The 14473-nt window shown below is 41.1% G+C and overlaps 1 protein-coding gene and 1 long non-coding RNA gene across 5 annotated transcripts in view; one reads left to right on the forward strand and one right to left on the reverse strand.

Moving 5' to 3' along the window:
- The first annotated feature begins 1 nt into the window (after nucleotide 1).
- LOC112543534 (uncharacterized) lies at nucleotides 2-10714 on the forward strand. Of its 3 annotated transcripts, XR_012904724.1 has the most exons (5): nucleotides 2-146; nucleotides 1483-1576; nucleotides 1845-4552; nucleotides 5321-5617; nucleotides 6273-10714. It is a non-coding gene; the product is annotated as an uncharacterized LOC112543534 (long non-coding RNA). The 3 variants fall into 3 exon arrangements; XR_012904723.1 differs by having other exon boundaries at nucleotides 3-146; nucleotides 5294-10714; XR_012904722.1 differs by having other exon boundaries at nucleotides 4-146; nucleotides 5321-10714.
- TUT7 (terminal uridylyl transferase 7) overlaps nucleotides 7446-14473 on the reverse strand; it is a 54085-nt gene continuing 47057 nt past the window's right edge. For both annotated transcript variants that reach the window (XM_075931792.1, XM_075931793.1), the window contains 4 exons: nucleotides 12681-13003; nucleotides 10096-10172; nucleotides 9854-9917; nucleotides 7446-8057 (listed from right to left, as the gene is read on the reverse strand). In XM_075931792.1, coding sequence (XP_075787907.1) covers nucleotides 7990-8057; nucleotides 9854-9917; nucleotides 10096-10172; nucleotides 12681-13003 — 532 coding nt within the window. In that variant the 3' untranslated portion in view covers nucleotides 7446-7989. The remainder of the gene's footprint in view (nucleotides 8058-9853; nucleotides 9918-10095; nucleotides 10173-12680; nucleotides 13004-14473) is intronic.

Below are 14473 nucleotides of genomic sequence, written 5' to 3' on the forward strand. Positions count from 1 at the left end.
GCCGCGCGCCGCGTAAGGCGACGTGCGCGATGACGCCGCGGGAGCGGCTCCGGCAGCGCTGCCCGGACGGGTTTGTGCGGCGCTTCCGCCTCGAGTCGGCACAATGAAGCGGGAGCAATAAGCGGAAGCGCCGCGCGGGAGCCGGGGTGAGTGTCCGCCGGGGCCGCGGCAGCTCCCCCCTCCCCCCGCCGGGGAGCCGGGCGCGCGAGCCTGACTCCATCCGCCCCCCCCCCCCGCGCCGGTGACCGGGGAGCTGCTCCCGCCGCCGGGCTTTGTGCCCCCCCCGGCCCGGCCCCTCGCGCTGCCCTGCGGCTCCTGGGACTCCCCGGGCAGCCGCCTTGCCGGGGCCGGTCAGGCAGACAGGGCGGCGCCTGGCCCCGAGTTCCTGCCAGTGCCGGTAGCGGCCTGTCGCTGTGCGCTGGGGCCCCCTGGCTGCCCAGTCGCTGACATAGGGGGTTGTTCTAGGACAGGGATGGGCAGAAATTTTCGCAGGGGGGACGCCGAAAGTGGCGGGGCTGGGTCCCAGCCTCCCCCTAGAGATGCCTGGGGCTGGAGGTTTTGAATGAAAAAGACAGCAAAGGGCTCGTGGGCTCAGTCCTGCTGCTACTGCATTGCCTGGCAGCCACCCAGGGTTACTGCACCTGTTTAACGGACTTATATCTCCGCTCCCTGCCAGGGTAACAGCACAACCAGGAGCTCTGAGCCATTCAAATAGACTCCTGCTGCCTGAGCTCCGACCTGAAAATTCGGTAGCATTGGCAGCAAGATATGAATAGAAAGCAGCCAGGTGCAGTCTATGGGCCAGATCAGAGAACTATGTGGGCACATCTTGCCCAGCCCTGTTCTAGAAGGTGTTGCTTCCCACTGCCATTTATAGCTTTAGCCACCAAAGAATTGGTATGGGGTGTATAAACCAGAACGCCGCTCCTCCAGCTGGCACAGTATTGCTTATCACAAGGTTGCTCAATACACCACCTGCGGTGGGAGCAAAAACTAAAAAGTAATCAATATAATGGTCTTCTGTTGATATGCAGTAGTAGTTAAATTCCTGGACTGTCATTGCTTATTAAAAGTGCTGTCATGTGGGTGGAAATCAGGTAAATATTGCATTTTATTAATATCAGCAGAACTGACTTAAATGGGGCCTGTGTGTTGTGTAGTCTTGCCTTAATCTTTATATTCATGCCCATCTGTGTGAAAGACACTATTTGCATATGTTTGCATGAATATGCAACTACACTTAAGTTGCAGCCTTTGGTATGTGCTATGAGTATCATTGTGGGCCTTGGGGCTTCCAAAGTTGAGTAGTCCTGGCTGATCTGGTCTTTGGTCCAATTATGAAGGTTCACTGGGCATAAGTCTTTTTGATCTGAGGTTTCATTTGTTACCTCCTCCTCTGTTTCTGAGTATCCTGGTATACATGATTGTGGTGCTTTTGAACTTGGTGACCTGTGGGGCTTGTGATCTCTGTACTGTCCACAGGTGCCAATGGAGCCAGTTTGGTAGGAATGCATATAGTCTGTCAGCAGAGACGGTACCTTGAGATTCCCTTGTTGTGGTCTGCCCGAGGTCTGATGTAGGTATTGGGAATTTCTCTATTACAATTAATTTGAGTCAAAGGTTTCTATCTCTTTGCCCTATTCTTTAGGTTGTTGTACTGTGGGACACAATTAGTATACCTCCACAATTAGTATTGCATCTTTTCAAGAAGTGAACCAAGAATACCTGAGACATCCTTGTGGAAAACTGTGGGACCCAAACTTTTATTAAACTAATTGTAACCAAGTAATAAATCATGAATAAACAAGGCTAAAGTAAACTTAACAACTCTAATTCTGTTTTAGGTTAACAGTGACATCGCTCATGGACTCTGTCTCAAGCTGAGGATGGTCAAGAAGGAGCATATTGCATGCGGCACCATCAGTGCTGGGAGACTGCCACTGCAAATGTGCACCTTGCCCAGACACTGCTATTGAAAACCTCAGATTAACACTGACACTTGATATGGAGCACCCTCATGGACTGCATTTGAAGAAATGTAGATCATCACCTATAATGCTAGTAGCCATCCCTTAGCATCAGCTGCTGAGGGTGGCCATGCCTCCTCATTGCAGTGTTCCTGGATGTGTCCTACAGTAGGAGAATTAGTAGTCTAGACAGGGGCTGGACTTTACCCCTTCCCTTCCTAGTGGGGCAGGGGAGAATCAGTTCCCCAAGGCTCAGCCCTTCTGTAAGGTAGGGCCACCAGTGTCAGTCTCCCTGGGCTCCAAGCAGAGCTGGACAATCAATAAACTGGACCCCAGTCTCTCAACCAGACAGGACAATGGTCAACATGAGTCAGCTTCTCTAACCTCACGCAGGGTGGCATGGTGTGCACTGGTCTCTCTGACAGAACCAGTTCTAAGAATAGTCAAGTTCCCTGGCCTTCAGGTACGCTTGGAGTAGTTAGTAATCCGGGCTCTGCGCTCCTTGTCAGACAGCCCCGTTCAATAATAGCTTGGGTTCTCTGGCCTTCACAGGACAGGAATGAATACCACTGCAATGTACTGGCTCAGATAAGAGGTTGTGTGATGTAGCACAGTCTCTCCCTCCACATAAGAGGGGAATACCACCACCCCAGGGTTGAGTGGGAACATGGGACCACCCAACTCCACCCCATCCCAATGTAGGTTCTGTATCAGTGGTGGGTAGTCCACCACTGATCCTGGGTCAGCAGGATCCAGAGGTTGAGGGTTCCACCCTCCCCGCCCCCCGAGGGACATACATTAGCTAGCAGGGCGTAAATCAGTAGCAATCTTCTTTACTTGCTTTTCTTGACAAAATAGTCACTGGTAAGACTAGGACAAGTGTTGCCTGTTTTGTAAGAATAAAATAGTATTTTCTGGTATAAAGTCAAACTTTTCAGTAGTTAGGTGCTGAGAATGTTGACAGTAATTCTCATATTAAAAACTCAGTCAACAATTTTTTTTTAAAATTCCTTCCTTCCGACATCCAGCTCATAGACGGTCATGATATGCCAAGAAAACGTGTCAAATTATCTAGCAAACACAGGGGGGTGGTACAGTGAAAGATTATCCAGGAGAGGCATGAAACATCCTAAGGAGACATAAGAAGGCAAAGTTTTTTTCTGTATAGCTAAAGAAAATTATATCAGGCAAGTTTAATCAACTACCTATTTTTTACTTTATATTTATAGGGATATTTAGCCTCAGTCACATTTTCAAATAGCAATTGTTTAACTGCATATATACAAGTACACATCTTTGTGCACAGACCATAATTGTGCATACAAACTGGCTAACAGAACAAGCAGATATTGAAGAGGCTATCAGCAAAACATTAAAACTATTACATTTAAGAAGTGCAATATGCGGCTCTATGTTCATTTGAATGTTTGCAAATAGAAAATGAAGTGTGTTACTAATGAAACTGGCTTCAGATAGATAAGCAAATGGGTGAACAAACTCCTATTTACTTCCATGTGAGTTGGCTCAGGCCTTCAGTCTTAAAGCAGTGTTTTAATAGGTCATTTCAGGGTCTTAACATTTTAATCCTAGTTACAGAATGTATCCAAATGGAGACTGTATCCTCCACTATAATTTAAATACAAGTACCCCTGTGAACAAAAAAAAGTTGAAGCATATAAATACTGTAATTGACACCTAAATATTTTGAAACCTTTCAATCAAATTAAATAACCCCCTAAAGAATACTCTGGGAATTCACAGGTCTTAATTTACTTCCTCTGGTATTTAATGATCAGTTATTCTATTACCCCAAATTATTATAGGCATCTAGATAGCCATTTTAACCTGCATTCTAAAGCCAAATTTTACATACAGTTAGATACTTTCTCAAGCAAAGACTATGTCTTAATGTCAGCCTCAGATAACTAAGAAAAATTAGCTTGTGAAAACAGGAAGTTACACCACACTATTTTACAGCTTGTATTATGTTAAGTGCCTGTTAGAATTAAGTAGAGAGATGCTAGGCCAGAGATCCCAATTTTCCCTGTTACTTTTAATTTTTAGTTTGTCTTTAAACTTGACACATCACTCTACTCAAGTTACTTTCTAGATAACACACTGACTGCTATGGGAAGATAGCATTCATACATACTAGTGCAAAGATGATGTAACCTCAAAATGCAGTGCTTTGTTTTGAGCAAGAGCTGTGTTAAATGTTTAATATTTTGTTTTACTGTGGTTTCTCCTTCCCTCCCCCAGGAAAATTCAGCATTAGTGATTGTGCTATCCTATAGAGATTTGATTATATAGTAATCCCAGTTTTGTAAAACAAATTCCTATAGAAAAAAGAGCTTCTAACACGTGACTCCTCAGTAAAATAGTTATGCTGCAGACCAAAATTCCCACCAGCTGTGAAACATCCCAGGTTCAAATCAATTCTACTGCAGATTCATTAACATTCAGTATTGTGCTCCCTAGACTACGTTTGAAAGTGTTGGGACAAGATTCTAAAAGGAGGAGGAAATCCACACAGCAATAGAGTTTTCATGAATACTGACTACAGCTGAACTGTACATACAAATAAGGTACTCATACATACAAATATGAAGATGCCCAATTGTCTCTTCTTACTAATGTACTCCTCAAAACAGCACACCCTATTCATCTCTTACCACGTGCTGCCATTAGTGTAACTCATTTGGCCATACACATACAAATTAATTATTGAGTTTGATTCTTTGATCCATTTTCATATAGTTAGTAAAGTGTCAAATTAACCAGTCACTTTAAATGATAAATGTATAATAGCATTTATGTATTGATATGTATGCTTCATAGTACCAAACCAGCAATAAACTACTATTGACAGCAACCCTAAAATAATTCTCTTCCCCCTTCCCCGGCTGATAATTTTACTAACATCTTAGCCTCTGCTCTAACCATTAGACATGCTGTCATATATATATATATGAATGAAAAGAGAATGTGTAATAGGTATATTAAAAAAAATTTCAAACTTGGATTGAGATGTATGTTTTTGGTTGTATTAGTCTGAATTATTCTATACCTTTCTCAGAATGGAAAGGTAATTTAGAATCTAACCCTGTATTTCCTGTACATACACACATCCCTTTAGAGTTTGTGGAATTTAAGATGAGCAAGGAATGTAAAATCATTTCTTAATTCACCTGAATTGGCTATCCTGTCAGATATTTGAATTGAGTAGTTTATTACTTTTTATATTGCCTGCATCTCCTAATTGCAGTTGATTTGTGTATTTTTATTTAATACTTGCCATATTGCCTCTATTTTACTCTTCTCTGTAGTTAATTCAAGTCTCTTGCTTACTTCAGTGGAAGCTTGAGAGAGTCCTGTGAGGAACTCCCCGAATTCAGCATATGGAAAGGCTTGAGAGATCAGGAAAACAAAGTTATTGACACATACGTGTGTAGTGAAATGAACCTCAGCTCCAAAGTACCTGTGACATGAGCCTCAGCTTTGGGATTTTGGTTCCCACAGCTATGAGAAGAATCTTGCATTCATAGCTGCTTAGAGATACACTCAACCCTGCTTCCTCCATGGAACAAGAGAAAAACCCAGTAAGAACCCAGACTAGAGTAGAAGGGGGAATGATGGCTTCAGAATGGAAGGTAAGGACATCCACAGAACCAGCCTTCAGCTGAAAAGAGGTTTAGCAGGGAAAACTCCGTATTTGGATGCTTCATAGCAAAAAGTATTGAGGCAGAATGGAAAAAATGATTTTTATGGACACCTTCTACGGAAGGGTATGGGACTTGTGTCTCTGGGCATTTCGTTCCATAAAAGCTTTGATCTTTCACTCCCATTCACAAAGAAGAAAACTTAAAATGTAGGGTTAAATGAGCCATTGTATACACAGAACACAGCAACTTTTATATTTTGCTACCAGGCAAATGCAGTACAACAAAAACATTAAACAGTCCAAAAAGTAAAGACTGAATTATAATTTTATGATAAAAATTAGCATGAGATATGAAGTTGAAGTGATCTTGACAAACATTCTATCCCCTGAATGTGGTCATTTTCTATTAGTCTTTGGCTAAAATTTCTTTTGATATACAGTATAAGAAATGTATGAAGTAATGAATTTTAGGCTATACATATACACACGCAATGGAAACTGGGGACTTGACCCCTTTGAAAATTCCAGCCTACATGTTTAATGTAGACATTTGATGAAAGGAAGTACTAGTCTTAAAACATAACATCTTTAAAGAAGCAGTGAGTAGAATTACATTATCTTAGTTTTCTCTTTTTCCTGAGCAGAAAACATAAGTTGATGACAAACATGATGAGATCAGCTCATATATCACTGTCAGTGGATAAGATCTGGACGCGATGAAACAGTTCAAGTATTGGGGGGGCAAGCATCACTGGTGAAAGATCAAAGAGAAATTCTGGCAAGAACTGCACATACACCTTCAGCAGCAAAGCTTATCTCAATTTGGAGCAAGATCATCAGCTCCCTGTAATCCAAACAAACTGCTGTATTCATTGGTCATCTCCATTTTTCTGTGTGCGCGCGAGAGATATGGACCCTTCTAGCAGAACTTAGTGCAGATGAGAAACTTCCATACATTCCTGGACATTTACTGCTTTGATCATATCACTAATAAATAGGTCTGCAACATCACCCACTGCACTGGATCTTATGAAGACCTCCTGTTGATGGTGAAGAAGCACAAGCTGAAGTGGTATGGCTATAACACAAGATCATCTGGCCTATCCAATATCCTTCAAGGGACAGTAAAGGGGAGGAGGAGAAGAAGAGGTAGAATAAGAGCTGGATTGACAACATAAGAGTGGACAGGAATGAATTGTGTGGAGACTCAAGCATTGGTACTCAATTATCAGAGATGGAGACAATTGGTTGATTTCTCATCAGTGATGGTGCCCCCAATGACCAATGCAGTTATGTAAGTGATAATGTTGTTCCTATTGGATTTTGCATTTGTAATAAGAATATTTGGAATTGTAAGTAAAATATAAGGAACAAGTAGAAATTTCAAGTTTTAAATTTTGGGGTTTTTTTTATTTCAAAGTCATAAATAACAGTGATTTTGTTTTTACCATGTAATGGTTCTCCAACATGCTCCTCCCAGAACAAGTTATGATGGCACAGTACCAGCTCCAAAAAGACTTCAAGTAAATCTTAAGATGACAACTCTAATAAAATCCTTGGCTGGCAGTTGGATCCTCTTCACTTTTTAGGAAAACAGAAAAGCAATTAATGCCCCCAATTGCTGATTATCATTTATCTTCCTCTCATAGCAATTTTGTCAATTGTGTTTTATAGGCCACAGGAAAGATTCTTAGCAGCATGAAATAGGCCTAACCTGCTTCTCAGTCTTTTTATATACACAAGCACAGCAGCATATTCTCTCATATAAAATCACAAAAAGGGGAAAAAAACAACAACTCAGTGGCAGTGTGTCCATAGAGGTTTCACATAAAAGTTTACTAATGTCCATGTTTTCAATTCTCCACAGATAAAATGTTTGCAAATACATTAGTAGTAGTCCACAAACATTTTAAATACTTTACACAAGGATTCAGTAAACAATCAACATTAATAAATAGCATTTCCTCCTTCAAAAAGTCAATTTTTGAAGAAAAATAGAACATTATATTTGGCTTGCACACAATTGTGCATTTTGAAAGGGTCAGGTTGAATGTTAAAACCTTGAAAATGAGCACCTGCCCTTATCTACGTGTTTTACCTAGTAAACAAATACAAACATCATGGCTTTCTATTAAAATGGTCAAATAATCTATTAAGAGCAGGAGTCCATGGTAGAAGGACTGCATTAAAATCCATTGCTTCTGATTTCGTCTAGCAATCTAATTAAAAATAAAATATATTTTCTTCAAACTTAAATTGAAGATCGTTTTGTGCTGCTGTCTTGTGAGCCCAGAAGCTTTATCCAAAATTAACCTAATTTTTGAAGTAAATGGATAGCCTGTATTGCAATTTCAGAGTTCCTCATGATTCTTGTTGGGTCCTCTTCTGTGAGGATTTTCCCTGATTCATGTATTTATTGGAAAGACTACCTAAACAGAAAAAAAGTGTCACATTATTGAAGCTGAGACCAAATAGAAAAGCAATCAACCTGAACACAAGATTTTGGAAGCACAGCCTGGTTTTAAATGTGGTCTACATTGCACGTTTCATCGGAGTGGGAAAGACAAACTGGACAAACTTGATCTGACAGATTAGATTCAACCATGATACACAAAATTAATGCCTCACTCAACCTCTCACTTTCAGAGTTGGGAAACACTCCCAAGACACACAAAAAGATTCAAGTAGGCAGAAACGGGGATGGAAGGGAAAGGAGCGGATACAAATAAAATGCTGTACTCTGCTGTCAAACCCTCTCCCCTGCCCTCCCATAAAAGCCTACTGATGGTGAATAAAAGAGCATCTCCACAGTTGACAGCAAAAAGTTGCTGCCATCCAGAAACTGAATGGGCTTGCTACTAAGGAAGGAAATGCTGGAAACTACATTCTCTGGCTGCAGGCCTGTAACTTACCTGCAGGCAGGACAGCAGAAGGGGCTGCAGCCTGACTGCACTGTACTTTCTGTGCTCTCTGGGATAAGGACTCAGCCCATCCCCCTGCTTCCATCCCTGGCTGCACCCCATAACAAGCTATAGCCTGAAGAGCACAGGAGCTGGCTTGTAACTGGCTACACTCCTCTCCCCTACAAGCTCACAACTCCTTACCTCCTGTGCAATGCCCATGTGCAGGCATGTTTATGGGCTTGCAGTACCAGTCACCAACCCACTGATCATGATGGACTGGTTGATCCTGGAGCCTCAGCCTGTGAATCACGATCTCCAGGCCATCACAACAGGGCCCATGTCCGCAGTTCCCACTAGCCAGCTCCTGGCCAAAGTGAGCTCTGAGGACAGTGCTGGGAATGGGGCAGCGTGTGAAGATGTGCTGTCACCCTATTCCCCAGGGGAGCACAGAGATAAATAAGCCTGCAGCTGATTGCTTCTGGGATCAGCAAGAAGCCATGACTGACAGGCAACTTGTCTGAGCCCTACTGCACTGGCAGTTGGGAGCGGCCTGTGATAAATGCCTGCTCCCAGCTGGAGCCTGCACCTTGTACCCTGTCCCAACCCTGACTCCCCCACTTCCACAGCCAGCATCCTACAGTCCCACCTGCACCCCAAAACTGTACCCCAGCCTGGATCCCCCATCCCAGAGTCAGTACCCCATATCTCCTCCTGTATACTAACACTGCCCCCAGAAGCCCCCTGCCAGAGCCAGCACCTCCTTCTCTACCCACCTCCTGGACCCCAACACTCTGCCCCAACCTGGAGTCCCCTCCCGCACCTAAATTCTCTCTCGGAGCTTGCACCCTCACCCCTTACTGCTCCAACCCAGCCAATGAAAGTGAGTGAGGGTGGGGGAGAGCAAGTGAAGGAAAAAGGGGAGAATGGAGTGGGTGGTGCTTCAGGGAAGGGACAGGGTAGATCCCGGGTTGCCCTGAGATTTTTTTAAGTGATCTCGGGCATAAAAATGTTGGAAACCTCGGGTTTGCAGCCAGAGAAGACGTCTTCACACTATTTTCTCCTGACTAGAGACCTGCAAACCTGCATGTGAGGAGTGTGCTCAGCTGTCCCAGTGTTGCCTTCTCTGCCTGGAACCCTGAAATCCTGACTGCAGCATGGGTTTTATTTCTAACAAAATGTTCTTGATAAGTGGCATGCTATTGCCAATATCGAACCCCCCAACATTGCAAAGTCAATGGGACAGGATTGGTTCCTGGTAAAATGTTGTTAATCAGAAGTTGTTAATATCTGAACTGCTGTTCAGTGCAGTTTTCTGTACTAACCTGTTTGGGGACTCAAGAACACTTTTCCCTTTTGTTTCTTCTTTTCATCATGTAAAAGTATTCCCTAAAAGAGGCATACAAAGATAAGCAAACATAAAATTCAACTGTTAGGCAAGGAACAGTTGATTGGACTAGAGATAAACAGTGTATTGTAGTTGAAAACTTAAGATTGTTATTTACTACTGTAAATTGCTTTTAAGTATACTTAAGAACCGTGATTCAGAAAATTATGCAGTGCTCACCTGATTGAGTCTACCAGAACGTTTAATAGCACTGGGTGAAGAAGGGGATCCACACAGACCTTCTGACTTTGATCCACCTGAGAAATTAAAATAAAGTGAAAGTTTACTGAAAAGATAAAAAAGTTACCATCTGATTATACTCCAACGACTGATCATTATCTATTTAAAAGGCATGCTCACCTCCCCATTATCATAGTATCCCAGCACATCACAGTTTTCAATGTATTTAACCACAACACCCTTGCAAAGAAGGGAACAACTATTCCACAGAACTCAAAGATCACGAAATGAGCTGCCCAAGGTCATGCAGAAAATCCAGAAGAGACCAGGAAATTAAATCTTATGATTTAAGTCAGCCCCATAAGCACTGAATCATATAGAACAGTGATTCTTGAATCTTTCCAGATTCAGAAGTCTGATTTGTCTTGCATACCACCAAGTTTCAGCTCGATTAAATACCCTTTTGCTTATAAAAATCAGACAAAAATACAGAAATGTCACAACACTCTGTTCCTGAAATTTGCATATGTTCTCATTTTTACTATATAATTGTAAATCCATTGGTGTATACATTTCAGTGTATAGGATATACAAATATAAAACAAGTCACTGTATGAAATTTTAGTGTGTACTGACTTCACTATTGCTTTTTATGTAGCTTGCTGTAAAACTAGGTAAATACCTATGAGTTGATGTACCCTCTGGAAGACATCTGCGATCCACAAGGGGGTATGCACATACCCCTAGTTGAGAACCAATTATATAGAACATTTTGGGACTACACAGAAAGCAATTTTCAAAGTACAAAAGATAGGCACCAGACATCACTGGACAACCGCATCACTGCACTTATATATTAGAAGTGACAAATTTAGTAGGTCACCTGGACTGAAAAAAAAAGCTGAAGCTACTCCCGCCACAATGAATACACCGACATCTTGAATGTAGTAAAATAGATTTTGGTCATCACTCCCTCTATATCCCACTTCAGTGGTGGCACAGTAGAAGCGAGTTTTTACTAGTGGGGAAAACTAGACAAATGTCTCTGTCAGAAGCATGATTTGAAACGTCATTTAAGATCCATTTGGCTAGAATTCCAAGACTTGATTAAAAAAATACATAGAAATAACTAGCTTTACGTCATTAACATGTACATTTGTGCCTTTTCTCTTCTGCCAAAAGGAATACAATATTGTTGGTAAGATACTTTCATGAGCTAGAAAGAATTTGCTAGAAGAATCCAAGAGGACATGCCTATTCTTATAAAAATGCAAGACAATTTTCTCACTGGGGGAAAGTGTATACTATAAAATTAAACCTAAGTTAGGATGACATTCAGCCATCAAAGTAATTATTGCAATGGCTTATGTCCACACTATCCCCCCACTGTCGGTGGTGAGCTGTCCCTGCCAGTAGCATTTACACCAACTTAAACTACATGGGGCATGACATGGGAGCAGCTCCAGCTGTGAACTGCTTGTGGAGCTGAGAGATGATACAAGTAATGCAGTAACTGTCCTAACCACATCAACCTAAATGCTATTCTTCTCCAACAGGTGGAGATATTAGGTCAGAGTAGCGGGCAACGGGACCAAACCAACATACTAAAGATCTTTGGCAACTGGCTCCTTGTTTAAGGAGCACCTGGCCTCATCCTAGGTGTTCCATGTTAGTCTGAAAATCTTCAATAGTCTTTGAGAACATAAGAATGGTCAGACTGAGTCCGACCAAACGGCCATCTTGTCCAGTGTCCTATCTTCTCACAGTGGCCAATGCTAGGTGCCCCCAGAGGGAATCAACAAATTAGGTAATTATCGAGTGATTCTCCTCCATTGCCCATTCCCAGCTTCTGACAGACAGAGGCTAGGGACACAATTCCTACCCATCCAGAAAAGCAACACTCCCCCGTGAGACAATGACAAAGGTTGCTACAAGAAATAGGTCCCTTCTGGCTATTTGAGAAGCTTCATTTCCATATCCTGTTTGAGTAGTAACCAATGTGTGCTTATTGGGAAGAGTTTAAAACCATTTATGGAGAAAGCTATCAAATGCTTAAACTTATTTGGAATATAGCAGTTTAAGATGATGAGAACAGCTCTGGGGACAGTCTTTATTGACATACAATGCACCAAATTGAATCTAACGTTTGATTATGAAGCTAACAGGAATTCTGAGGAAAGTGAAAAACAGCTGCTGCAAATAGAAAAACTCACTCTTCCTCACATGCTGACCCAGATCCTCAAAGGTATTTAAGCACCTAACCTCCAATGAGTTTCAAAAGATACTTAGACACCTAACTTAAATGACTAACTTAGGGGCCTAAATACCCTCAAGATCTGGGCCATGCAGCCTGTTTTCTGTCTCTAATGGAAATCATGTCTTAGTCTTTCTAGGTAACAGACCTTAAGTTAGCCAGAGGGATTAGAAATAAAATAAGACAACTGCATCCTGTCCCCTTGAAAAGTAATATTCAATACTTTGTACGCTCAATATATTGATGAGACACTAATTCAGACCTATGTAGTCAATCTCGTTAAATTATGGGTTCTGTTTAAGATGTGTTAGAGTGTATCTGGGTTTCATACCTGCAGCTCCTTTATACTGTGGGCACTCTTTTTTAATGTGGCCTTCTCTCCCACAGATAAAACAACGTTTTTCTCTTAAGTCTCTGTCCTCCTGCCGCTTCCACTTCTCTGCTGACTGCCTGGAAGCTTTGTCTCTTCCGGTTTCCATTGTTGCCCTCCCTAGTTTGTTTTTCTGAGGCGTACATAGTATTGTTCCTTCCTTGATTGAGGTATCTTTTTCTGTAGTTTTATTTTGGATTTCTTTGTCCTCTTTGCTTCTTTTCTCATTATTCTCTATATACCTTTGGTTTTTATTATCTTCATGATCATATCGTCGTCTCAATCTGCAGAAGCAAAAGAGTAACATAAAAGCAAACAGGCTCTCTCACTAGACAGAGAAAATAAACCTATGTCAAATAGTATAATCTTTAAGATGATTTCTGTAACTTGCAACAAAAATGAATTAATGTATCTCTCTTTTCCTAGAAGTCTATGTGGAAGAGCCAACATAAAATATGAAGTAAGTATAGTCATACTAATTTATGTATTTAAGGAAAATTTTATGCTGAAATATAATGGAAAATATGATCAGTATGTAGTAGAGAAGCACCACACAATTAAGTCAGGCTAAAAAAATAAGACATCTTTTCAACCAAGATGTTTAGTAGTAATTTTCATTGATTTCTTATCTAGCTATTCAAACCTCTTCCTATATAAAACCCCCAGAATATAAAGAAATCAGTCCAAAATTTACAAAACGTTAAGTCTTAAATGTTTTGGTTTTATATGACATAGTACATACAAAGAGACAGATCTAAGGAAAATATAAATATCCCTCAGAAATCCCTTCAACTACTTTCAATACTGAAAATGAAGGAAAAATTACACTTAAGTTTAAAGCTCAGTAGAGTGCTCATGGGTACTCAGAGATTTTAGTAATGTCTGATTGTATATACCTGGAAGTTAAAATAGCATATTTATTAGCTCCAGAAGACTTTGACTAGTGTACTGAGTCATACTGACAATCATGGAGTAACTGTGAAATGGTCATTTCCTCTAATAACTTACTATCTTTCATAAACTGGTATATCCTTCTAAAGATGTATTTATTTGGTATACTTACATATTTCAAAAGGAGTATATAAAACACTATATTCAAAGTTTTTTAAGGCTAATTTGGAATCAAAGACAATTAACTATGCATAAACAAGTTTAATCACAAAGCTTTCAACATATAAAATATTACTTAAGATGGCAATAGCTGCTGCAATCTATCCACTTATGAGAAAGACACCAAGCAAAAGGGTGGAGAGGGTCCAGAGAAGAGCAACAAGAATGATTAAAGGTCTAGAGAACATGACCTGTGAAGGAAGGCTGAAAGAATTGGGTTTGTTTAGTTTAGAAAAGAGAAGACTGAGGGGGGACATAATAGCAGTTTTCAGGTATCTAAAAGGGTGTTATAAGGAGGAGAGAGAAAACTTGTTCATCGTGGCCTCTGAGGATAGAACAAGAAGCAATGGGCTTAAACTGAAGCAAGGGAGGTTTAGGTTGGATGTTAGGAAAAAGTTACTAACTGTCAGGGTGGTTAAACACTGGAATAAATTGCCCAGGAAGGTTGTAGAATCCTCATCTGTGGAGATACTTAAGAGTAAGTTAGATAAATGTCTATCAGGGATGGTCTAGACAGTACTTGGTCCTGCTATGAGGGCAGGGGACTGGATTCGATGACCTCTCGAGGTCCCTTCCAGTCCTAGTATTCTATGATTCTATGAAAATGGCTAAAAAGAAATTTAACAGTATTAACATTTTAACAA

The sequence above is a fragment of the Pelodiscus sinensis genome, chromosome 6, assembly GCF_049634645.1.
Source record: "Pelodiscus sinensis isolate JC-2024 chromosome 6, ASM4963464v1, whole genome shotgun sequence".
NCBI classification, from domain to species: Eukaryota; Metazoa; Chordata; order Testudines; family Trionychidae; genus Pelodiscus; species Pelodiscus sinensis.